General features: G+C 69.9%; 3 protein-coding genes across 3 annotated transcripts; 2 read left to right on the top strand and 1 right to left on the bottom strand.

Annotated features, from left to right (window-relative positions):
- The first annotated feature begins 266 nt into the window (after positions 1 to 266).
- Positions 267 to 3363, top strand: AKT1S1 (AKT1 substrate 1). Its single transcript, XM_037374730.1, has 4 exons — positions 267 to 989; positions 1474 to 1551; positions 1765 to 1916; positions 2486 to 3363. Exons 1-4 carry the CDS (start codon positions 611 to 613, stop codon positions 2606 to 2608), a joined length of 732 nt encoding a protein of 243 aa, XP_037230627.1. The 5' UTR covers positions 267 to 610; the 3' UTR covers positions 2609 to 3363.
- A 129-nt stretch (positions 3364 to 3492) lies between these two features.
- LOC119142026 (nitric oxide synthase interacting protein) lies at positions 3493 to 8510 on the bottom strand. The gene is made up of 11 exons (XM_037374729.1): positions 8283 to 8510; positions 7776 to 7878; positions 7179 to 7254; positions 6859 to 6964; positions 6443 to 6524; positions 5797 to 5920; positions 5558 to 5646; positions 4854 to 5041; positions 4152 to 4260; positions 3630 to 3710; positions 3493 to 3597 (listed from the first exon to the last, which is right to left on the bottom strand). The coding sequence occupies exons 1-10, from the start codon at positions 8354 to 8356 to the stop codon at positions 3639 to 3641; spliced, it is 1023 nt and encodes a 340-aa protein (XP_037230626.1). The 5' UTR covers positions 8357 to 8510; the 3' UTR covers positions 3493 to 3597; positions 3630 to 3638.
- Positions 8511 to 9382: 872 nt separating this feature from the next.
- Positions 9383 to 22478, top strand: LOC119142028 (proline-rich protein 12-like; the record flags this gene model as incomplete). Its single annotated transcript, XM_037374732.1, is given in 9 exon segments — positions 9383 to 9486; positions 11700 to 11812; positions 12938 to 13099; positions 13697 to 15309; positions 15311 to 17089; positions 19290 to 19336; positions 19338 to 19831; positions 20949 to 21262; positions 22341 to 22478. Coding segments are annotated over 9 exon segments (4746 nt in total), but the record flags the coding sequence as incomplete, so codon positions are not given.
- Positions 22479 to 22483: the final 5 nt, after the last annotated feature.

Raw genomic sequence — 22483 nt, 5'->3', positions numbered from 1 at the left:
GCGCGGGGGGTCACACGGGCGCGGCCTCACCCTGCCGCCCGCCGCCACCTCCTCCATTTCCGCACGCCGCTTCCGCTTCCGCCAGGCGCCCAGCTCTTTCCGCTTCCGGCCCCGCCTCGTTCCGGCCCAGTCCTACCGCAGGGCAGCGTTGGCTCCGCCCCCTCGATGGCCCCGCCCCATTCGTGACCCCGCCCCCGCCAAGCCAGCCAGTGCTCCCCCGCCCCTTCCGGTCTCACCCCTTCTGTCCCCTCCTGTTCCGGCCCCGCCATCTTGGCGGGGCGGGCCGGGGCGCTGAGAGGCTCCGGCGGCGCGGCGGAGCCGGGACTCCCCCCCCCCCGGGACCCCCCCGCCAGGCCCGGGAACCCCCCCGGGTTCCCTGGCCGGGTCCGGGACCCCCCCCCCATTTCCCCCCCGGACCACTAGGCCCGACACCCCCCCTGACACCCCTTAGGCCCACCACCTCCCCCCCCCCCCCCGGGCCTGAGGTCCCTCCCGGGGGCCTCCCTTAGACCCGAGACCCCCCGGGACACCCCCAGGCCCGGCCCCCCTCCCCGGGACCCCCCCCCCGGACCCCCCTCAGGCCTTCCACGGCCCGATCCCCCCCAGGCTGATGTGGGCGGCGCCGATGGGGGAAGGGCAGCGGGAGCGCTGGGCCGCGCTGGTGGCGGCGGCCGAGGGGTACCGGGGGGCCACGGGGGCCGAGGTGGTGCTGCTGACGGCCTGGGGGGGCGTGGGGGGCCCCCGCGCCTACGCCCACCACGGCCCCGGCGCGCTGGGGGCCGCCGCCCGCCGCTTCCTGCCCGACATCGCGGCCGCGCACCGGGCCCTGGCCGGGGCCCCTCCCCCTGCCGCCCCTCCCCCCGCCGCGCCGCTCCCCCCAGCTGCCGCCCCTCCGCGCCCAGCGGCCCCCCCGGCCCCCGGCCCGGCCCGGCCCCGGCAGCCCCTGGCGGGGGGGGGCAGGAGGAGCGCGGCCCCCAGCGATGCCACCGGTGAGGGGGGGGCTCCGGGTGGTCTTGGGGGAATGTGGGGATCTGGAGGGGATGGGACGCGCGGGTCTGAGGGACATGGGGGGGTGGGGCTCTGTGGCACCTGTCAGGGGGGCTCTGGGGGAATGGGGGGTGGGAGGAGCTCTGGGGGGGATAGGGTGTCTGGGTGACATGGGGGGGTAGGGGCTTTGGGTGGGCATGGGGTGGATGGGGCTCTGGGGAGGGGGACGCAGGGGGTGATGGCTTGGTGGGGGATACACTGAGGTGGGGGGAGGCCCGGGGGGGGGCTCTGGGAGTGGAAGCTGATGGGTTTGGGGGTGCTGCAGGGGCACGACACAGAGGGAGTGGGGGACGATGGGGAATTGGGGGGAGATATTGGGGGGGATAGGACACAGGGGGGATGTTGGGAGGATGTTTAGGGGTGGGGGGTGGCCTGAGCTCCTGCCCGACCCCGCTGTGCCCCCCTGACCCCACCCCCCCTCCCCAGGGCTGTTCCTGATGGACGAGGACTGGCCGGGCCCTGAGGAGGAGCCGAGCCCCGACTCTGACCCCGACAGCCCTGACGGTGGGGTGGGGGTGAGGGGCAACTAGGGGGATGGGGGAGGTAAAGGTGGGGCAAGCAATGTTTGGGGGGGGATGGGGGTACAGGAGGATGGTGGCGATACAGGGAGATGGGGATGATGGGGGCGGGGGGGGGGGGCACTGGGGGATGTTGAGCACTGGAGGGGGCATACATGGCCCAGGGGGTGCTGACTGTGGCCCTGCCCTCCCCCCACAGAGGGCAGCCCTGCAGAGGAGGGGGCCACCGGGCTCCCCCCACCCCCCCCTGGCCCGCTCTACGCTCGCTCCCTGCCCGTCTCTGTGCCTGCCTGGCCCCTGCGTGCCCCCCCTGGCCCGCGGCCCCCCGCCGCCGATGGTTCGGCACACAAGGTAGGTGGGGGGGCTGGGGGGGGTGTCTTACAGAGCTTAAAGGGGGCTGGCTCTGGGGGTGGGTGCGTTATTTGGGTCATTTATAGGGCTAGTGAGCGCTCTTGGGGGGCTATGGGGAGGGTCCTGGGGGGCTGGGGCGGGTTATTGGAATCACTTATGGGGCTGGGGGGCTATAGATGGTTTTGGTGGGTTATTGGGGTCACTTACAGGGTTGGGGAGTGCTTCTGTGGGGCTGGGGGGGCTAAGGGGGTCTTGGGGGGTTATTTAGGTCAGTTATGGGGCTATGGGAGGGGCCTGCTGTGGGGCTGGGGGGGTTATTTGGGTCTTTGTGGGGTTGGGGGGATTATGGGGGTGCTGCTGTGAGGTTGGGGGCGTTACTGGGGCCACTTGTGGGGCAGGGGGGGCTATGGAGGGGTGGGGGGCTATGGGGGGGGGGGTGTCCTGTGGGGCTGGGGATGTCCCAGTGGGGCTGGCTATTGGAGTGTCCCCATGGCAGGGGAGTGTGAATGGCTTGGGGGGGTTCTGGGGGTGCAGGGGGGGTTGGGGGTCCTGACCCCCTGCCCCCCCAGGCCTCCCCAGACCTGGAGCGAATCGCCGCCTCCATGCGGGCGCTGGCGCTGCGGGGGGGGGACGGCACCGAGATGTTTGGGGACTTGCCCCGCCCCCGCCTGCTGGCTGGGGACCCCCAGTGACCCCTCTGAGCTGGGGGGGACCCCCCGAACAATGGCGGCCCCCGAGGCTGGAGCTGCCCACCTCAGCTGCCTCTGATCTGACCGTGATATGAAGTGAAATTGAGGGGGGGCGGGGTTTGCACCATTATTGCCCTCCCCCCCCCCCCCAGTTTGGGTGCCCCAAGATATCAGGGGTCCCCAAAACCAGGGTTGAGGGCATGAACTTTAGGAGGCCCCCCAAATAATTGGGGGTGCTTCAGAGCCCCCAGGCCCCCCCCCAAAAAATTGAGGGTCCCCAGAGGGAGGGGAGGGGCTGGTGAGTGGGCGGGGAAGGGGGTAACAGAGGGAGCGCACCCCCCCAGCTTGTTGGGGGGGGCCCCAAACTCCCCCTTCCCCCCCCCCCCCCCAGTTAAGGAGGGGGCCACTGCTCCCCAACACTACAGCCGGGGGGGCCCCCCATAAGTGTCTTACTGGGGGAGCCCCCCCTTTGCACAAGGACTTGGGGGGGGGTACACGCAAAAAAAGAGAGGGGCAAAGGGGCAGCCCCTCCCCACATTTAACTGACACCCCTATGTATTGGGGCTGCCCCTCCCCCATGCTAAGGGGGGGCTTTTCCCCTCTCCCCTACCCCGTGCTGCGGGGCCCCCCCCGGGCCCCCCCTTTTGTACCAGATTGGGGGGGGCAGAGGCCCCGCCCCTCTTTATTTTTGTCCAAAGATGATTGGGTGGTGCCTGTGGGTGCCCCACCCCTTGCCAATAAACTGACGTTTTACCAGTCATGTGTTCTCATTGGCTAAGCCGGCGAGGGGCGGGACCAGCCGCTCTTAAAAGGGCAACGGCCGAGATGTGGCCCAGCAGGGGAGGGGCGTTTTAGGGTCCCGCCTCCAAATAAAGAGAGGATGGAGAGAAAACTATTTTATTTTGCGGTGACAACAAGTGGGCGGGCTCGGGGTGTCCCCAGGGATGTTTTGGGGGGTGTGTGTGTGCAGGTGCTGGTGTATTTTCTGGGGTTCCCCCCCAGGGGTGTTGGGGGTATTCTGGCCCCCCCCCCCCTAGGCCTGCATGACTGGCCGTGACTTCTTTGCCTCCAGGCAGACCCCAGAGCCAGCAAAGCCAGTTCCACCCTGAAGGGGGGGGGGGGGGGGAAGAGGGGGTGAGGGCATAGCCCCCTCCCCCCCCAATCACTCCAAATTATCTTCCCCCCCCCCCCCCCCCCCCCCCCCCCGCAATTCTTCCACCCCCAAAGGACCCCTGAGACACCCTGCCCCCCCCCAAACCCCCTCCGAGGACCCCCTAGATCACCACCTCTCCCAAGTTTCCCCTAGGACTGACACACACACACACACACCCCCCAAGCCCCTACCAAACTCCTCCCAGGACCCCCAGATCCCCTCCTCTCCCCAGTTTGCCCAGCACACACCCCAAAACTCCTCCCAGACACACCTCCCCCCCCCAATTCCTATACACTTTTGATACCCTCTCAAAACCTTCCCACATCCCATTTGGTTCCCCCCAGCCCCCCCAAATTCCCCCACCCTGGGACCCCCAAATCCTCCCCTACCCACCCGCTGCAGGACGATGATGTCTGCCTCTGTCAGGGGGTCCCCAGTCAGGGGGTCCCTCATCTCCTTCCGGATCAGGCGCTCAACGCAGTCCAGAGTCACCACGGCCCCCCTGCCCCACATATGGGGGGCAGTCAGGGGCTGGGACAGTGCTTGGGGGGCCCAGGGGGGGCAGTTGGGGGTCCTGGGGGGCAATTGAGGGCCCAGGAACAAGCAGGGACCCTGGGGGAGGGGCAGATAAGGACCCTGAGGTGGCAGTTGGGGGTCCTGGGGTGGTAACTGTCAGTCCTGGGGAGCATTTAGCAGTCCCAATGATTAGTTAGGGGTCCCAGGGCATCACTTGGGGGTCCCAAGGGGTAACTGGGTGTCCAGGACGGGGGCGGGGGGGCAGTTTAGAGTCCCAAGGGGCAGCTGGGGATCCCAGGGGGACATTTGGGGCTCCCAAAGGGTAATTGGGGGTTCCCAGGATGTCACTTGGGGGCCCTGGGCAGCAGCCGGGGGTCCCAAGAGGTAACTGGGAGTCCCAGTTGGGGAAGCTGGGGGCCCTTTGGGGGCACTTGGGGTCCCAGGGGGACAGTTGTGGGTCTGAAAGGGGGCATTTGGGGGTCCCAAGGTGTAATTGGGGGTCCCAGGGGGTGGTTGGGAATCCCAAGGAGAAGCCGGGGGCACCAGGAGGGGCAGTTGGGGGTCCCGAGGGGCACTCACGAGGGGCGCAGGACGGCACAGGGGGTGGCGTTGCTGAGGGCATCGCGGGTGACGGCGCAGACATAGCGCTCCCCTCGCGCCAGCAGCTCCCCCCGCCGCAGCCCCGGCTCTGCTGCGCTGAACCGCACCGGCACCAGGTCCGCCAGCCGCAGCCGCCGCCCACTCATGGGGCACCGCACCGTCTTGTCCTGGGGGGCAGGGCTGTGCTGGGGGGTGCCCCATGGCCCCACTGCACCCCACAGCCCCACTGTGCCCCATGGGCACGGGCAGCACTCGTGTGGGACACCCATCCCCCTGTGTAAATCCCACCCAGGACATAGAAACTAATGATGTGCCGTGGGGCTAGGACGCTCTGGGGTGGGGGGACCCCATTGTGGGGCTGGGATGCCGTGGGGCAAGTGCTGTGGGGTGGGGGGACCCCACTGTGGGGCTGAGATGCCATGGGGCAGGTGCTGTCAGGTGGGGGAACCCTGCTGTGGGGTGGGAGAACCCTGCTGTGCGGTGGGGCGTCCCCAATGTGGGGCTGGGATGTCGTGGGGCAGGTGCTGTGGGGTGGGGGGACCCCAATGTGGGGCTAGGGGCCTGGCTGTGGTTCAGGGGGCTGCGCTGTGGGGCCATGAGGGGCCATGTGGGGCAGGGGGCTGTGCCATGGGGTAGGGGTCCCGTTGTGGGGCAGGGGGGGGGTCGCGCCGTGGGGCACTCACAGGCTTGCGCAGGCGTTCGGCTCCAGCCTCAGGGGTCAGTGAGGGGATCCAGAAGCTTGGGAGGGTCCCGGAGGGTCCCGGGGCAGGGTCTGGGGGGAGCAGCACATCACCCAGGGGGCCCAGTGCCCCCCCTGCCCCCAAAGCCCACTCCTACCCACAGCCCCCAAAAAACCCCCCCACCCCATACCCCCCCATTTGTAGCCCCCTTCCCCCCACCCCTGCCCCTCCCCCACCCGTACCGGGGGTCGCTGCCCCCCCCAGGGGGGTCTCGGCCTGCAGGAAGCCCCTGAGCGCCGCCTCGGCCCCCGCCCGCCCCCGCTGCTCCTGCTCCCGCCGCTGCTGCGCCCGCTGCCGCTCGTAGGCCTGGGGGAGGGGGGGCAGGGGTGTCAGAGGGGTGCCGAGGGGACACCGGCCCCGCACAAACCCCAGAACCTCCCCCATCCCCCAAATCCTCACCCCTTGCCCCACCTCAGGGCCCCCCTGCCATAAATCCTCCATCCTTCCTGCCCTGCCCCCAACACCACCCCCCACCCCCCTGGGCCCCCTCCAAGGCTCACAGACCACACTGGCCCCCCCAGCCCCTCCCAGCCCCCCCAGAAACCATCCCCCGCCCCCCCCCGCCTCCCAGACCCCCACGAGGCCCCCCCCCACTACCCCCAGACACCCCCCCGGTGTCCCCCAGGCTCCCAGATCCTCCCCAGACTCCCCCTGGCCCCCCTCTGACCCGCCCCCAGATCCCCCCCGCCTCCCTCAGACCCTCCCCCCCAGCCCTCCCCAGACTACCCCCCACCCAACCCCGGCCTCCCTGTCTCCCCCTAGAGCCCCATGAGTACTCCCGGTCACCCTCAGGCCCCCAGCCCCCCCCAGCCCCCCCCCAGCCCCCACCTTGCTCTGCCTCGCGATCTCAGCCTTGCGGTGCAGCAGGTAGCTCACGATGGCCTCGCGCTCATACAGGAACCCGTCAGGGCTGGGGGGGGCCGGGGATGGGTCACGGGGGTGGCAGGGCCCCCTGAACCCGGGAAAGGGGCAGGGGGAGGGGAAAGGACACCCCCCTCCCCACCACCTGTCACAAGGTGACCCAAGGAAACCCCTGGGAGAGGGAGCCCAATGGTGGGAGGAGAGGGGGTCTAGGGGGTGCCCTGAGAGTGGGGGGGGGTGGGGGATGGCCTGGGGGTAGGGTGATGGGGCTGGGGGCCCCCAAAAATCGGCGGGGTGTGTGTGTGTGTGTGGGGAGTTGGTGGTGAGGGAGGAGGGATTAGGGGGTGTGGGGGGAGGCTGGGGGGGTCCGGGGGGGCCCTCACGTGACGACAGGGTCCCGGCAGGGCTGCAGTGACAGGCAGCAGCAGTCGAAGTCCTTGACGGCGTCGCGCCCCACGCGCACCCGCTGCGTCCCGTAGCCCGAGGCCGCTGGGGGGCAGGGCCGTCAGCCCCTCCCCCAGCCCCTCCCCGCCCCCCCCGCCCCCAGCACCCTGCCCGCCTCTCACCCCCCTGTGCCCCTACCGTGTCCCCGCATGCCACTCCCCATCCCCACATCGAACCCCCAGCACCCCCTGATGCCGCTTGTCCCCCTCCGCCCCCCCATACCCCTGCGTCTCCCCCCCCCCAGCCCCCTCCCACCCACCCGTGTCCTTCTTCTTCTCGTGGTAGGTGTACACGGCCCCGGCCGTGCAGTTCTTCCCGTGGCGAGTCATGGCGGCCTGCGGGGGAGGGGAGGGTCAGGGAGACCGGGGGGGTCCTGGAGGGTCCAGGGAGAGTCCCGTGGAGGGGGTCAGAGAGGCCCGTGGGGGGGCCCGGAGAGGGCAGGAGGGGGCCAGAGGGGCCCGGGGGGGGTCAGAAGGGTGTCACAGGGGGCCGCGGGGAGGGTTCAGAGGGTCCCGGAGGGGGCCGGAGAGGGCGGGGGATGGTGGTGTCAGAGGGGCCCCGGAGGGGGGAGGGGCCAGAGCGGCCCGGAGGAAGGGGATCAGAGTGGGGTCGGGGGGTCACAGGGTGCCCCGAGGGGGGGTCAGAGGGGCCCGGGGGGCGTCACGGGGGGGGTGTCAGAGGGGCCCGGAGGGGTCCGAGAGGGTCAGGGGGAGTCATGGGGGATGCACGGAGGGGCACGGAGAGGGCGGGGGGGTCAGAGAGGCCCGGGGCGATTCCGGGGAGGGTCAGGGGGATCCAGGGGAGTCCGGGGGGGGGTCAGGGGGTCCCGGGGGGGGTGAGGCCCGCGCCCCCTCACCTCCCGGCTGTCCCGCCGCTCCGCCCGCCGCTCCGGAAGCTGGACGTGGCGCGCCGGAAGTGCGTCAGGCACAGCGCCCTCTGCCGGAAGTACCGCAGCCGCGCTTCCGGGAGAGGCAGCGGGAGGCTCCGGGCAGCCGCAGGTTCCCCCCTGCCGGGGTCCCTTGGGCCTCCCTCCGCCTCCCAGTTGCCCCCAGTCTGCCTCGAGGCTCCCCCAGCGCCTCCTGCTGCCCCCCCAGTCTTTCCCTGTCACCTCCCAGTTGCCCTCAGTACCTCCCAGTTCCCCCTTCAGCTCCCCCTGTCCCCCCCCGGTCTCTTCCACTCCTCCCAGTAAGCCCCAGCTCCCCCCAGTTCCCCCTTGCTATGCTCCAGTGCCTCCTAGCTCCCTCTAGTCCCTTCCCCTTCCCCTCCAGTGCCTCCCAGTACAACCCCGTTCCCCTAGTAATGCACTAGTAGCCCCCCAGCCCCACCCAGTGACACCCAGTTCCCCCAGTGACGCCCCCAGTACTTCTCAGCTCCTCTTAGTTCCCCCAGTGACCCCCCCAGGTCCTTCAGTGACCCTCCAGTCCAGGGAGGGCCCATTACGGGGGCGTCCCAGTTTGCGGGGGAACCCTTGGGGGTGGGGGGCCGTTGCCCGCGGTGAACCCCATGGCGGGGGGAGGGGTCCCGGCCCCCCTAGGGCCCCCCCACCCCCGCGCAGCTGCTAGTGCCCACAGCGCCCCACCCCCCGTAGCTCCGCCCCTGCAGATATGACCACGCCCCACATGCTCCCGTCGCCGCTTGGCCACGCCCCCGTTCCACTACCACGCCCCCACAGGCTCCCGTCGCTCTTCACCACGCCCCTACCGCCTTGTCCACGCCTCCGCCGGCTCCCGCTTTGCTTGGCCACGCCCTCGAGTACTTGGCCATGCCCCCATCCCGCCGTCACGCCCCCACAGCCTCCCGTCGCGCTTAGCCACGCCCCCGCTGTCTCGGCAACGCCCCCACGGTCTTGACCACGCCCCCACAGGCTCCCGCCGCAGCTTGGCCACGCCTCCTCGGCCTTGGATACAGGCTCCCGTCACGCTTGGATACGCCCCCGCCGCATTGACCACGCCTCCACAGGCTCCCGTCGTCTTGGCCACTCCCCCACAGGCTCTTGTCACGCTGGGACACGCCCCCACAGGCTCCCGTCGCCTTGTCTCCGCCCCCGCCGCCTTGTCCTCGCCGTCGCAGGCTCCCGCCGTCGCTTGGCCACGCCTCCGCGGCCTTGGCCACGTCCCCACAGGGTCATCCGTATTGGCCACGCCCCTGCTGCCCTGGCCACGCCTGCCGTCCCTCCACCACGCCCCCGACGGCTCCCGCCGCCGCTTGGCCCCGCCCCCGTCCCGTCCCCGCCCCTTCCGCGCTCCCGCCGCCGCCGCGCGCCGCCCGCCCCGCCCTCGCGGCCCCCCCCCGCCGCGCGGTGCATTGTGGGAGGAAGCGGCGGCGGCGCGGCCCCGCCAGCCAACATGGCCGCTCCGTGAGCGCTCCCCCCCCCGCCGCCGCCGCCCCCGGCCCAGCCGCCCGGCCCGGCCCCGCCCCGTCCGGCCCCCCCCCGGCCCAGCCGCCCCCCCCCGGCCCGCCGCCCCCCGGCCCGCCGCCCCCATGGACAGGAACTACCCGGCCGCCGGCTTCGGGGACCCGCTGGCCGCCGGGCCCGGCTGGAGCTACGAGCGCTCCGCCAAGGCCAGGTGCGGGGGGGGGGGCGGCGGCGCGGGGGGGCGCGGAGAGGGGGGCTGCGGGGGGCTGGGGCAGCCGCACCGAGGGGGCGGGGGGCCGGTGCACCGGGGCTCGGGGGGCTGGGGCCCGGTGCACCGGGGGGCTGGGCTGTTGGGGGGCTGGGGCCCCGTGTACCGGGGTGCTGGGGTGCTGCTGCACCGAGAGGCTGGGGGGGCTGGAGCTCGGTGTACTGGGGGGCTGGGTCCCGGTGCACTGGAGTGCTGGGGTGCTGCTGCACCCAGGGTGCTGGGTCTCGGTGCACCGGGGGGCTCAGGGTGCTGGGTCCCGGCGCACAGGATGCAGGAGTACCAGGGTGCTGGGGTGCCAGTGCACGGGGTCTCAGGGTGCTGAGGCTTGGGGTGCTGGGCACCCAGGTACAAAAGCTTGGGGTGCTGAGGTGCCCCAGATGTTGGGGTGTGGGAGCAATGGGGGGCTGGGGGGCTGGTGTGGCAGGGCTGAGGAGGCTGGGGCCCCAGTGCACGGGGTGCAGGATGCTGTGAACCCAGGTACTGGAGCTTGGGGTGTTGCCGCAGCAGGTGCTGGGGTGCCCCAGATCTTGGGGTGCAGGAGGATTGGGGTGCTGGGGGCCCGGTGCACCAAGATTTGGGGTGCAGCAGGACTCGGGGTGCTGGGGTGTTTGTGCTGAGTGTGGGGGTGCTGGGGTCCTGTTGCACTGGGTGCAGGGACACAGCAGTACCAGGGTGCTGGGGTCCCCGTGCACTAGGGACTGGGGTGCACTGGGTGCTGGGATGCAGCAAGTGCTGGGGTGCTGGTGCAGCGGGTGCTGAGGTGTCTGTGCGCCGCAGCCTGGGGTACTGGGGACTCGCTGCAGTGGGTGCAGAAGCTTCAGGGTGCTGGTGCACCAGGTTCCTGGGGTGCTGGTGCCTGGGGTGCTGAGTGCACCAGGTTCCAGGGGTGCTGAGTGCACCATGTTCTCGGGGTGCTGGTGCACGGGGTGCTGAGTGCACCAGGTTCCTGGGGTGCTGAGTGCACCAGCTCCTGGGTGCTGGTGCAGGGGGTCCCTGGCGTGCTGGTGCCCGGGGTGCCAACGGCAATGGGTGCCAGGACCCCCATTGTGCACCACGAGTGCCCCTGCATGCCCAGGTTCCCTCACCCCGGGTCACGGGGCCTTGCACGACGGCAGGTGTCACACGCCTGGCTCACGAGCGCACGCACCACACGCCTTGCACGCCTCCAGCCTCGCCTGCTCGTGCGTTGCACGGGGGTCGGGGTGCCTTGCATGGCACTGGGCCTCGTGTGAGCGTGTTACACGGTGGCATCTTGCACTACTGCCTGTCCTGCAGGTGTTGCATGGCCGCTGTGGGCGCGTGTTGGTGTGTTGCACAGCAGCGGGTGCCACACGAGCATGCGCTGCGCCTCTTGCACGGCTCTAGCGGTGCACGACTGTGTGTTGCGCCCAGAGCATGGGTACTGCAGTTGCACCATTACACATTGCACCGTGGTGTTGCATGGCTGCAGGCAGCGTGTAGTTGTGCATCCTGTCTGGCTCACGACTACAAGTGTTGCACGGGAGTAGGTGGCTCGTGATGGAGCGTTGCACGACTGCTTTGTTTATCGCACCCGTTGCCCGTCTGGCAGCAGTTTCCCGCTGTGTATTGCACCCGTTGCATGCCTGTCAGTATCTCACTGCTGTTTCACACCTGTTGCAGGCTTGTGGGTGGCTCACAGCTGCCTATCACACCTCTTGCACGCCTGTTGGCCATTCCCCACTGCGTACCATGCTTGTTGCATGCTTGTCAGCAGCTCACCACCACGTGTCACCCCCGTTGCACGTCTGTTGGCAGCTCCCCATTGTGTATCGCGCTTGTCGTGCACCCATAGGCAGCTCACAGGCGCAGAGCACACTTGTTGCACAACGGTGGGCATTTCACCACCGTACATCGCACCTCTTGTACACCTGTGGGCTGCTCGCAAGTGTGTGCAGTGCGCCCCTTGCACGGCTGGAGGTGGCTCCTCGTCGTGCACCGCGCCCCTTGCACGACTGCTGGGGGTCTGTGCTGGGCATCGCACCCGTTGCACGCCTGTGGGCACTGACGGCTGCACATGGTGCCCGTTGTGTGACAGCGTGCGGCTCCCCTGTGCAAGGGGGGTGAGGTGTGTGCGAGGGGGGTGGTGAGCCTGCGAGGGGCGTGTGCGGTGCTGATGCTCCCCTCCTCCCCCCCAGCCTGGTGTACGGGGGCTCGCGGGCGTCGCACCCCGACCCCGACCTGCTGCACCGGCAGCCCTACGGCGCCCCGCACCCGCTGCAGGGCTATGCCGCCAACCACCACCCCGCAGGTACAGACCCCTCTGCGACCCCCCCCCGAACCCCCCAGCTCCCTGCCACCCCCAGACCCCCCAAACCCCCTGGCACCGCGACCCCCACCCCCCCGGCACCCTGACACCCCACCACCATGACCCCCCGACCCCTCCACCCGGCACCCTGACCCCCTGCCACCGTGGCACCCCACCACCCCGACCCCCTGACCCCCCAACCCCCCGCCACTGTGACACCCCAACTACACAGCCCTTTGTCCCAGTGTCCCCATGTCACCCTGTACCCCCCAACACCCCAACCCCCTGCCACCCTGACCCCCCCAACCCCCCCCCCCAACAGCCTCCCCAACCCCCGCCACCCTGACCCTCAGTCCCCCGAACCCTCTGCCACTGCGACCCCTGACCCCCCAGCACCCTGCCACTGTGGCACCCTGATCCCCCGACCCCCCGCCACCATGACACCCCACAACCCTGACCCCCCCTGACACCCTACCCCCCCTGACCCCCCCGCCGTGCCACCCCAACGCCCTGCAACTGTGGCACCCCACCACCCTGACCCCACAGCCATTTGTCCCTGTGTCCCCATGTCACCCCGACCCCATGGCACCGCAGCCCTTTGTCCCCCTGTCCCTGTGGTCCCCCCGCTCCCATCTGCGTCCCCAGCCCTGTGCCCCTGTCCCCACGCTCGTGTCCCCAGTCCCCCGGGGAAGCAGGGCCACCCATGTCCATGGGGGGGTCCCCAAGCTGTCCCCTGTCCCCCGGGGAACCAAGGCCACCATGTCCCCAACCTGTCCCCTGGGGAGGCACAGCCAGTATGCCCCCAAGCTGTCCCCTGTCCCCCAGGGAGCTAAGGCCACTGTGTCCCCAACCTGTCCCATGGGGAGCCAAGGCCACCACGTCCCCAACCTGTTCCCTGGGGAGCCGAGGCCACCGTGTCCCCAACTTGTCCCTTGGGGAGCCAAGGCTATGGTGTCCCCAACTTGTCCCCTGGGGAGGCACGGCCAAGGTGTCCCCCATGGTGGCATGGCCAGGGTGTCCCCGTGGTGTCCCCAGGGTGGCATGGCCGGGGTGTTCCCAACCTGTCCCCAGGGTGGCACAGCCGGGGTGTCCCTGCGGTGTCCCCAACACGTCACGCTGTGTCCCCAGGGCTGTCGGGGCTCTTCGAGACGGGGCTGCACCACGCGGGCGGAGCTGCGCCTGACGCCTCCGTCATGAACCTCATCTCGGCGCTGGAGTCGCGGGCGCCGCAGCCCGGCCCCTCCGCCTCCTCCCTGCTCTCCCAGTTCCGCACCCCCTCCTGGCAGACTGGTGGGTCTGGGGGTCCTATTCTGCCTCGGAGGGTTCTATCCTGCCCCGGGGGGGGGGCTAGCCTGCCCGGGGTGTGTGTGTGTGCCCTAGCCTGCCCTGGGGTGGGGGGAGCTAGCCTGCCCCAGGAGGCTCCTGTCCTGCCCCAGGGAGCTTGTACTTGCTCCTGGGGGGGGCCCACTTGCCCTAGGGAGCTTCTGCTTGCCTCAAGGCGTTCCTCATTGCCCCAGAGAGCTTCTACTTGCCCTGGAGGAGTCCCCATTTGCCCCACAGAGCTACTACTTACCCTGGGAGGGCTCCCCACGTACCCCAGGGCATCCCCACTTGCCCCCAGGGAGCCTGTCCTTACCCCGAGGGGGTCCCCACTTGCCCCAGGGAGCTGCTACTTACCCTGGGGGAGTCCCCAGATACCCCAGGGTGTCCCCACTTGCCCCAGGGAGCTTGTCCTTGCCCCAAGGGGGTTCCCACTTGCCCTATGGAGCTGCTACTTACCCTGGGGGGGTCCCCACTTGCCCCAGGGAGCCTGTCCTTACTCCGAGGGTGGCATGACCCCCCCCCCCCCCTCGCCCCCCGTCTCATCCCCGTTCTCTCGCCCCGCAGCCATGCACACGCCGGCACCAGCCGAACTGTTCATCTCGGGAGCGCTGCCAGGCTCAGGCACCTTCCCCTCGTCGTCAGCGCTCAGCGCCTACCAGCACCCGGCCTCCTTCAGCGGGCGCAGCTTCCCGGTGAGCTCGCCCCTCAGCCTGCCCGAAGCCGCCTTCAGCCCCGGCTCCAACGGGCTCCTCTCCCCCCACGACCCCCTGCTGCACATCAAGCCCACCCAGCCCAGCGTCCCCTCGTCCCTGGGCTTCGAACGCCTGGGCAGCGCCGTGCTGGGCTCGGGTTTACCGGCGCAAGGCTCGGCTTATCGCGGACCACCCAGTTCTTCCCAGTTTAACCTTCTCTCGGCGCCTCTGGCTGCCCCGGCGGAGCAACCGGCTCAGCTCTACAACGCTTCGGTCTTCGGGGGCGGCGGGGGCGAGCGTGCCGTGCCGCGCCAGGACAGTGTCATCAAGCACTACCAGCGGCCAGCGGGTGCTCAGCCGCAGCTCGCCCCGGCAGCGCACAGCCTCCAGCACTACCTGAGCTGCGGCGGCTCCTACCAGCAAATGCCGCACCGTGCCGCACTCTCCTGCAGCCCCCTGGGCGACCAGTCCCCCGCCAGCTCTGAGGGTTCCCAACAGCCCCCCAAAAACGCTCCGGCGCCGCGGCCGGAGCCGACGCAGAGCTACCGCCCCATCATCCAGTCGCCGGCGTATTCCGGTGGCGGCGGCAGCGGCGGCACCACCGGCGGCAGCGCCAGCAACGGCGGCAGCAAGTCCAAGAGCTACTCGGCGTCGCGGCAGACCCCGCGCTCCACCGCCACCCCCAAGTGCCAAAGCAGCTACACCCCCAGCACCCCCAAACCCAGCTCCGTCATCGCCAGTCAGTCGCCCGCCTACTCGCCGGGCCAGCCGCAGAGCCTGCTAGCCATGGGGCCGGCGACCGGCTACGGCACCAATGCCCCGGCCCCCCAGAGCCTGGGGGCCAGCGGGCAGCCCACCGGGGGCTTCAGCGGTGGCCAGGGGGGGGAGCTGGGGGGCAAAGCCCCCAGTTACCCAGCCGGGGGGCAAGGCGGGGGGCCGGGGGGGCAGGGGGGCCAGGGGCTACAGCCCTGCGTTAGCCAGGGCCAGACCTACTCCCCCGAGCAGCTGCAGGCGCTGCCCTATGGGGTGCAGCCCGAGGGCGGGCAGGCGGCCGCCTATGGCCCCCCAGCCCCCTCCCAGGGGCTCCCCACTGCCAGCCCCTCCCTCAGCTACAGCACCGGCCACTCGCCCGCCATGCCGGCCCCCCTGCCCTACGCCGGCTTGGGGGGCTCCAGCCCCTCGCCCATCATCCGCCCCCTGCAGTCGCCCCCGGCCGCCCGCCCGCAGAGCGGGGCATCGCCTGGCCAGTCCCAGAAGTACCTGGGCTCCGTCTTGTCACCCTCCTTCATGGCCCCGGGCTACGGGGGGGCTCCGGGGGGGCTGGAGCGACCCCCCGCCTTTGGCAAGGGGGGCAAAGGGGATGCGGAGCTGCTGGCGGCCGAGCGCAGCGAGGACGAGGATTTCCTCATCCAGCACCTGCTGCAAGCCCCCAGCCCCCCCCGCGGGCCGGCTGAGGGGCTGGGGGCCTGCGAGGAGCGGGGGGGGGGCGGGCAAGGGGCTGGGGGGCTATGGGGGGCTGGGGAAGGCGGAGGAGCGGTACCAGCTGCAGAGCGTGATCCGGCCCAATTCCAACCTGGAGGGGCCGGCGGCGCTGGAGCTGGCGCTGCTGAAGGAGAAGAAGAAGCCAGAGCGGGGCAAGGAGTACCGGGGGGCCGGCGGGGGGGCCGGCGGGGGCGGCGAGGGGCTGGCGGCCACCTCGGTGGTCCACTACGGCCACCAGCCCCCTGCCCTGGACTCGTACGGGCAGGAGCTGAAGAAGCCGGCCGAGCACTTGGCTAGCGGCAAGGAGCTGGGGCAAGCCCACCCCTACCTGCCCAAGACCCCCGAGCACGGGCGGCTGGTGGGTGAGGGGCCCCCCATGGAACCCCACGGGCTCCTCCTGGACCCGCCCCCCGAGCTGGGGCCGGTGGTCCCGGTGGCTGTGCCGGTGCCGGGGGGGTCCCTGCTGCCCTCCGTCCTCACCCACACCCAGAGCCAGCTGCACCCCCGCGCCAAGGGGAGACCCCCCCTGGACGTCCACCTCCTGGAGCAGCAGCGGATGCCGCCCCCCCCGCCGCCCCCTCCGCCGCCCCCCCCGGCCCCCCCGGCCCCCCCGGCTCCCCCCGCGGCCCCGTCCCCCCAGCTGCTCCTGGAAGCCCACCTGCACCAGGCCCACGTCCGCTCGCAGGGCTTGGACCCCCAAGCCCCCCCGCCGCTGCCCCCCGAACCCATGGAGGTGCTGCCGGCCCCCCAGGAGATCCAAGACTTTTTGGAGCCCCCCCTGGGGTTGGAGCCGCACTTGGGGCAAGCCGGGGGGGTGCAAGGACCCCCCGGTCACCTGCTGGACCCCGAGGGGGGGCCGTCGGTGGCCCCCGCCCCGCTGGAAGCCAAGGACCAGTTCGCCGAGGGGGGGAGCCCGGCGGGGGGCAAGGGGCGCTTCGTCCCCCTGACCTCCATCTGCTTCCCCGACGCGCTGCTGCAGGACGAGGACCGCGGCTTCTTCCCCGGGATGGAGGACATGTTCGGGCCCCCCCCCGAAGACTTCCCCAAGACCACCGAGGAGGAGGAAGAGGAAGGAAGCGGGGGGCTGGAGCCCCGCACCGAGGGGCTGAAAGCCCCCCCTTACGACATGGGGCAGAGCTACCCCGCTTTCTGCCCCGCCGAGGGGGCGGCGGGCGAAGCCCCCCCGCTGGGCTTGGAGCCCCCCAAGCACGAGCTGCCCTCCACCGTCAACGCCGAGCCCCTGGGGCTGATCCAGAGCACAGGCGAGGGGACCAAGCCCCCTTTGGCCGCCCCCCTTTTTTGCTCCTCCAAACCCAAGAAGCTGCTGAAGACCTCGTCCTTCCACCTCCTCCGCAAGCGGGACCCTTTCCCCCCCCCAAAAAAAACCTACGCCCAGGAATACGAGTTCGAGGATGACGAGGACAAAGCCGATGTCCCCGCCGACATCCGCCTCAACAGCCGCCGCCTGCCCGACCTGCTCCCGGACCTCATCTCCAGCTGCAGAGCCAGGCCCAGCCTCAGCCCCATGGGGGACATCGACTTCTGCCCCCACCCCGGCCCCCACCCCGGCCCCAAGAAACGTGGCCGCAAGCCCACCAAGCCCAAGCGAGAAGGACCCCCCCGTCCCCGGGGGCGCCCACGTATCCGACCCTTGGCCGAGCCCCCCGGGCTGCTGGCCCCCGACGGAGCCAAGAAGCCCCGGGGACGGGGAAGGGGACGGGGGAAGAAGGGCGGCGAGGAGGGGGCTGATGGCAACGGGTTGGAGCCGCTCAAGCCCCTCAAGGTGGGTTTTGGGGGGGGAGGCTTGGGGTGCTGCGAGGGCTTGGGGGGTGAAGGTTGGGAGATAAAGGGGGGGTCTTTGGGCTTTTTGAGGGGTTCCCATGGATCCGTTGCCCTTCAATGGTCACCAAAAGCCTCAAAGTTGGCCATGGCGATGGCTTGGAGACCCTTGAGCTCCTCCAGGTGAGGATCTGGGGACCTTGCGGTGCCGGGGGGGTCTTGGGAGGTGAAGATTGGGAGGTAAAGGGGGGGGTCTTTGGGCTCTTTGGGGTGTTCCCATGGGTCCGTTGCTCTCTGACGGCCACCAAAAGCCTCAAGGTTGGCCATGGCAGTGGCTTGGAGACCCTTGAGCTCCTCCAGGTGAGGATTTGGGAGGGCTTAAGGGTGTCTTGGGGTGCTGCGGGGTCTTGGGAGGTGAAGGTTGGGGGAGAAAAAGGGGTGTCTGGGCTCTTTGGGGGGTTCACATCAGTCCATTGCCCTCTGATGGCCCCCAAAAGCCTCAAGGTTGGCCATGGCGATGGCTTGGAGACCCTCAAGCCCCTTAAGGTGGGTTTTGGGGGGGACTGCGGGGCCTTGGGAGGTGGGGGTTGCGAGATACAAGGGGTCTTTGGGGGGTTCCCATGGGTCCGTTGCCCTTCAATGGGCACCAAAAGTCTCAAGGTTGGCCATGGGGATGACTTGGAGACTCCTGAGCTCCTCCAGGTGAGTATTTGTGGGGCTTAAGGGGGTCTTGGGTGCTGGGGGGTGCTGCGGGGTCTTGGGAGGTGAAGGTTGGGGGAGAAAAAGGGGTGTCTGGGCTCTGGGGGGTTCACATCAGTCCATTGCCCTCTGATGGCCACCAAAAGCCCCAAGGTTGGCCATGGCGATGGCTTGGAGACCATTGAGCTCCTCCAGGTGAGGATTTGGGGGGAGTTGAGGGGGTCTTGGGGGGCTGGGAGTGCTGCAGGGTCTTGGAAGGTGAAGGTTGGGGGAGAAAGGGGGTCTTTGGGCTCTTTGGGGGGGTTCCCATGGGTCCGTTGGCCTCTGATGGCCACCAAAAGCCCCAAGGTTGGGCAAGGTGATGGCTTGGAGACCTCCAGCCCCTCCAGGTGAGGATTTGGGGGGGGTTGAGGGGGTCTTGGGGTGCTGGGGGGTGTTGCATGGTCTGGGGGTGCAGATGTCAGGGGGGAGGGAGTATTTGAGGGGGTTTCCAGCCGCTTCTGGGCTGTTGGGGGGCACTGGTCAGGACTGGGGGGGTGTCTGGGGGTGACCGCAGGGTGCTGTAGAGGAGCTGGGGTGCACTGGAATGTCCTGGTAAGTGATGTGGGGGGATGTGTTGCGGCACTGGGAACTCTTGCGGGGCACTGGAAGCTGCTGGGGGGGGCACTGGGAGAGATGGGGGAACACTGGCAGATAATGGGGGCACTGAGGGTTCCCTGGGGGGAAACTGGGAGATAATGAGGGCAGTGGGAGAGTTGGGGGGGGGCACTGGGAACTCCCGGGGCGGGGAGGGGGGGCACTGGGAGACATGGGGGCGCAGTGGGAGCTCCCTTGGGGGGCCACTAGGAGATAACGGGGGCATTGGGAGATAATGGGGGGGCACTGGGATCTCATGGGGGGGCCGCTGGGAGAGACGAGGGGGCACTGGGAGACATGGGGGGGCATGGGAGCTCTCGGGGGGGGGGGGCGCTGGGAGATAATGGCAGCACTGGGAGATGGGGGGGGGGCACTGGGAGAGAATAGGGGTACTGGGAGCTCCCGGGGGGGGGGGGCACTGGGAGATAATGGGAGCACTGGGAGAGATGGGGGGGCACTGGGAGCTCTGTGGGGGGGCACTGGGAGATAATGGGGGCCCTGGGAGAGATAGGGGGCACTGGGAGTTCTGGGAGGGGGAACTGGGAGGTAACAGGTGGCACTGGGAGATGGGGGGGGGGGGCACTGGGAGATAATGGGAGCACTGGGAGAGATGACCGGGCACTGGGAGCTCCTGGGGAGGAGCACTGGGAGGTAATGGGAGCACTGGGAGCTCTGGGGGGGGCACTGGGAGAGATGGGAAGGCACTGGGAGATAACAGGGGCACTGGGAGAGATGGGGGGGCGCTGGGAGATAATGGGGGTACTGGGAGCTCTGTGGGGGGGTGCTGGGAGCTCAGGGGGGGCCACCCCAGCAGATACCGGGGGGGTCCCCAGGGGTCCCCCCTAACCCCTCCCCCCCCCTCCCCCCAGATCAAGCTGGCGGTGCCAAAGGGCGGCGAGGGGGGCCCGCTGGCGCCGGAGGGGGGGGGGTCCCCCGCTGGCAGGCGCCCCCCCCCCGGGGGCCGAGCCCCCCCTGGACAGCAGCCAGACGCGGGAGCGCATCAAGCAGAAGATCAAGGAGGTGGAGGAGAAGCAGCCGGAGATGAAGTCGGGCTTCATGGCCTCCTTCCTGGACTTCCTCAAGTCGGGCAAGCGCCAGGCGCTGCCCCCCGCCGCCACCAGCCCCTCCAAGACCCCCCGCGCCCCCCCCCCCGCCCCCCCCCCTTTCGCCGTCGGCCCCCCCCTGCTGCCGGGGGGGCTGGAGGGGGGCGAGGGCGAGGGGCTGGTGATGGCGTGCCCCAGCCCCTGCAAGCGGCTGGACGAGGAGCTGAAGCGCAACCTGGAGACGCTGCCCTCCTTCTCCTCCGACGAGGAGGACTCGGTCAGCAAGAACCAGGACCTGCAGAAGAGCATCTCCTCCGCCATCTCCGCCCTCTACGACCCCGCTGACCGCAAGGACCCCGACCCTACCGGTGGGTGGGCGGCACGGCACCTCCCCCCCCCCCCCCCACACACAGCCCCTCATACAGGGCAGGGCAGGGGGGGAGAGGAGGGGGGGTGGGGCTGGGAGCCCAAGGGAGACCCTGGGACCCATAGAGACCCTCTGGGACCCATAGGGAGCCACAGAGACAGCCCCGCCCCCCCCCCGGGACACACAGAGACACCCCTGGGACCCACAGAGACCCCCTGGGACCCCTAGGGAGCCCCTGGAACCCATGGGAGCGCCTGGGACCCCCTTGGGAGCCCCTGGAGAGTCCCTGGAACCCATAGGGACTACCTGGGAGCACCTGGAGCCCCCGGGACCCATAGGGACCCCCTGGGACCCATAAAGACTGCCTGGGACCCATAGAGACCCCCCTGGGAGCCCCCAGGACCCATAGGGAGCCACTGGGAGACCCTGGGACCCATAGAGACCCCACGTGGAGCACCTGGGACCTCCTTGGGACACATAGAGACCCCCTGGGACCCCTAGAAAGCCCCTGGGACCCATAGGGAGACCCTAGGACCCATAGAGACCCCCTGGGACCCATAGGGAGCCCCTGGGAGCCCCTGGAACCCATAGAGACTGCCTGGGACCCATAGAGACCCCCCTGGAAGCCCCTGGGACCCATAGGGAGACCCTGGGACCCATAGAGACTGCCTGGGAGCCCCTGGGGCCCCCCTGGGACCCCCCGGCACCCATACAGACCCCCTGGGACCCATAGGAAGCCCCTAAGGAGACCCCCTGGGACCCATAGAGACCCCATGGGAGTCCCTGGGACCCCTGGGAGTGCCTGGGACCCCCCTGGAAGACTCCCTGGGACCCATAGAATCCCCCTGGGACCCCCAGAAGACCCCCTGGGACCCTTAGAGACTCCCTGGGAGCCAGAGACCCCCTGGGACCCTCCTGTGGCACATAGGGACCCCCTGGGACCCTCCGGGGGGGGGCTGGATGCCCCTGGGATCCACCAGGGCCCCCTGGGGTCCTCCAACCCCCCAAAACCCTTGGGGAAGGGACCCCCAAAGAGCTCTCTCCCGCAGCTGACGCCCCCAGGGCCATCCCCATCCCCCTGACACCCCCCCCTGCCATGTCGTGTCTCCCCCCTCCAGATGTCCCCCCACCAGAGGAGAAGCCCCCCAGCCCCGCACCCTCGGAGAGCCCCCAGGCCGAACCGCCCACCCCGGTGGCCTCGGTAGCCCCGGCGTCCCCCCCGGTGGCCAAACCACCCCCTGAGCCAGTGCCCCCCGCGTCCCCCGAGCGGGAGGAGCCCGAGGACTCGCGGCCGCTTCACCTGGCCAAGAAGCAGGAGACGGCGGCTGTCTGCGGGGACACGGACGAGGACGAGGCGGAGAGCGGCGGGGAGGGCATCTTCCGCGAGAGGGACGAGTTTGTCGTCCGTGTGGAGGACATCCAGGCCCTCAAGGTGGGCGCTGGGAGGCACTGGGAGAGGGAGTGGGAGCCAGGAGAGGGCGCTAGGAGGCACTGGGAGATACTGGGAGGCACTGGGAGAGGGAATGGGAGTCGGGAGGAGGCACTGGGAGAGGGAATGGGAGTCGGGAGGAGGCACTGGGAGATAGTGGGAGGCACTGGGAGAGGGAATGGGAGTCGGGAGGAAGTACTGGGAGGCACTGGGAGAGGGAATGGGAGTCGGGAGGAGGCACTGGGAGATAGTGGGAGGCACTGGGAGAGGGAATGGGAGTCGGGAGGAGGCACTGGGAGAGGAAATAGGAGTCGGGAGGAGGTACTGGGAGGCACTTGGAGAAGAAACGGAGTTGGGAGGAGGCACTGGGAGGTACTGGGAGAGGGAGTGGGAGTCAGGAGGAGGCACTGGGAGAGGGACTGCAAAGCATGGAGAGGGACCAGTGGTTAGGGGTGTGCACTGGGAGGCACTGGGAGGCAGGAAGAGGCACTGGAAGAGGGACTGGGACTTGGGAGGAAACACTGGGAAAGGCACTGTAAGGTGTGGAAAAGGAACAGTAGTTAGCGGGTATACTGGGGCGCACTGGCAGACAGGAGCAGGTACTAGGAGAAAAACTGCAAGGTATGAAGAGAAACTGGTAGTTAGTGGTGTGCACTGGGAGGCAGGGGGAGGCACTGGGAGATACTGGGAGGCACTGGGAGAGGGACTGCAAGGTATGGAGAGGGCCCAGTAGTGACTGGTGCGCACTGGGAGGCACTGGGGTGCGTGCTGCAAGGTACGGAGCGTGACCAGTAGCTACAGGTGTGCACTGGGAAGCAGGAACACGCACTGGAAGGCAATGGGAGAGGGGATGGGAGTCGGGAGGAGGCACTGGGAGCACTGGGAGAGGCTCTGGGGGTGAGGAGGGGGTTGGGGCGTGTTGCTGGGGGTGAGGGAGGTGTTGCTGGGGGGGGGCAAGGGGTCTGGGGAGGGTGCTGGGGGTGAGGGGGGGGCTGGGGGGGGGGGGGCAGGGGCTGGGGGGGGGCTTGGGGGGGTCGGGGGGGGGCGAGCCCCCCCCTGACCCCCCCGTGCCCCCCCCCAGCTGGCGCTGCAGACGGGCCGGGAGCCCCCCCCCATCTGGCGGGTGCAGAAGGCGCTGCTGCAGAAGTTCACCCCCGAGATCAAGGACGGGCAGCGCCAGTTCTGCGCCACCAGCAACGTGAGTGGGGGTGCTCAGGTCTGGGA

The sequence above is a fragment of the Falco rusticolus genome, unplaced genomic scaffold (assembly GCF_015220075.1).
Source record: "Falco rusticolus isolate bFalRus1 unplaced genomic scaffold, bFalRus1.pri scaffold_173_arrow_ctg1, whole genome shotgun sequence".
Lineage (NCBI taxonomy): Eukaryota > Metazoa > Chordata > Aves > Falconiformes > Falconidae > Falco > Falco rusticolus.
Note: the sequence above shows the minus strand (reverse complement) of the source record. Positions and strands in the feature narration are given on the sequence as shown.

Excerpts from the sequence above, each read along its gene's own strand:
- AKT1S1 (XM_037374730.1), top strand. The coding sequence starts at position 611 with ATGTGGGCGGCGCCGATGGGGGAAGGGCAGCGGGAGCGCTGGGCCGCG. Across the intron at positions 990-1,473 it reads GGCCCCCAGCGATGCCACCG|GGCTGTTCCTGATGGACGAG; the intron begins GTGAGGGGGGGG and ends CCCCCTCCCCAG. Across the intron at positions 1,552-1,764 it reads TGACCCCGACAGCCCTGACG|AGGGCAGCCCTGCAGAGGAG; the intron begins GTGGGGTGGGGG and ends CTCCCCCCACAG.
- LOC119142026 (XM_037374729.1), bottom strand. The coding sequence starts at position 8,356 with ATGGGCCCTCCCTGGACTGGAGGGTCACTGAAGGACCTGGGGGGGTCA. Across the intron at positions 6,525-6,858 it reads TGCCGGGACCCTGTCGTCAC|CCCTGACGGGTTCCTGTATG; the intron begins GTGAGGGCCCCC and ends GGCCCCCCCCAG. Across the intron at positions 3,711-4,151 it reads ACATCATCGTCCTGCAGCGG|GGTGGAACTGGCTTTGCTGG; the intron begins GTGGGTAGGGGA and ends CCCCCCCTTCAG.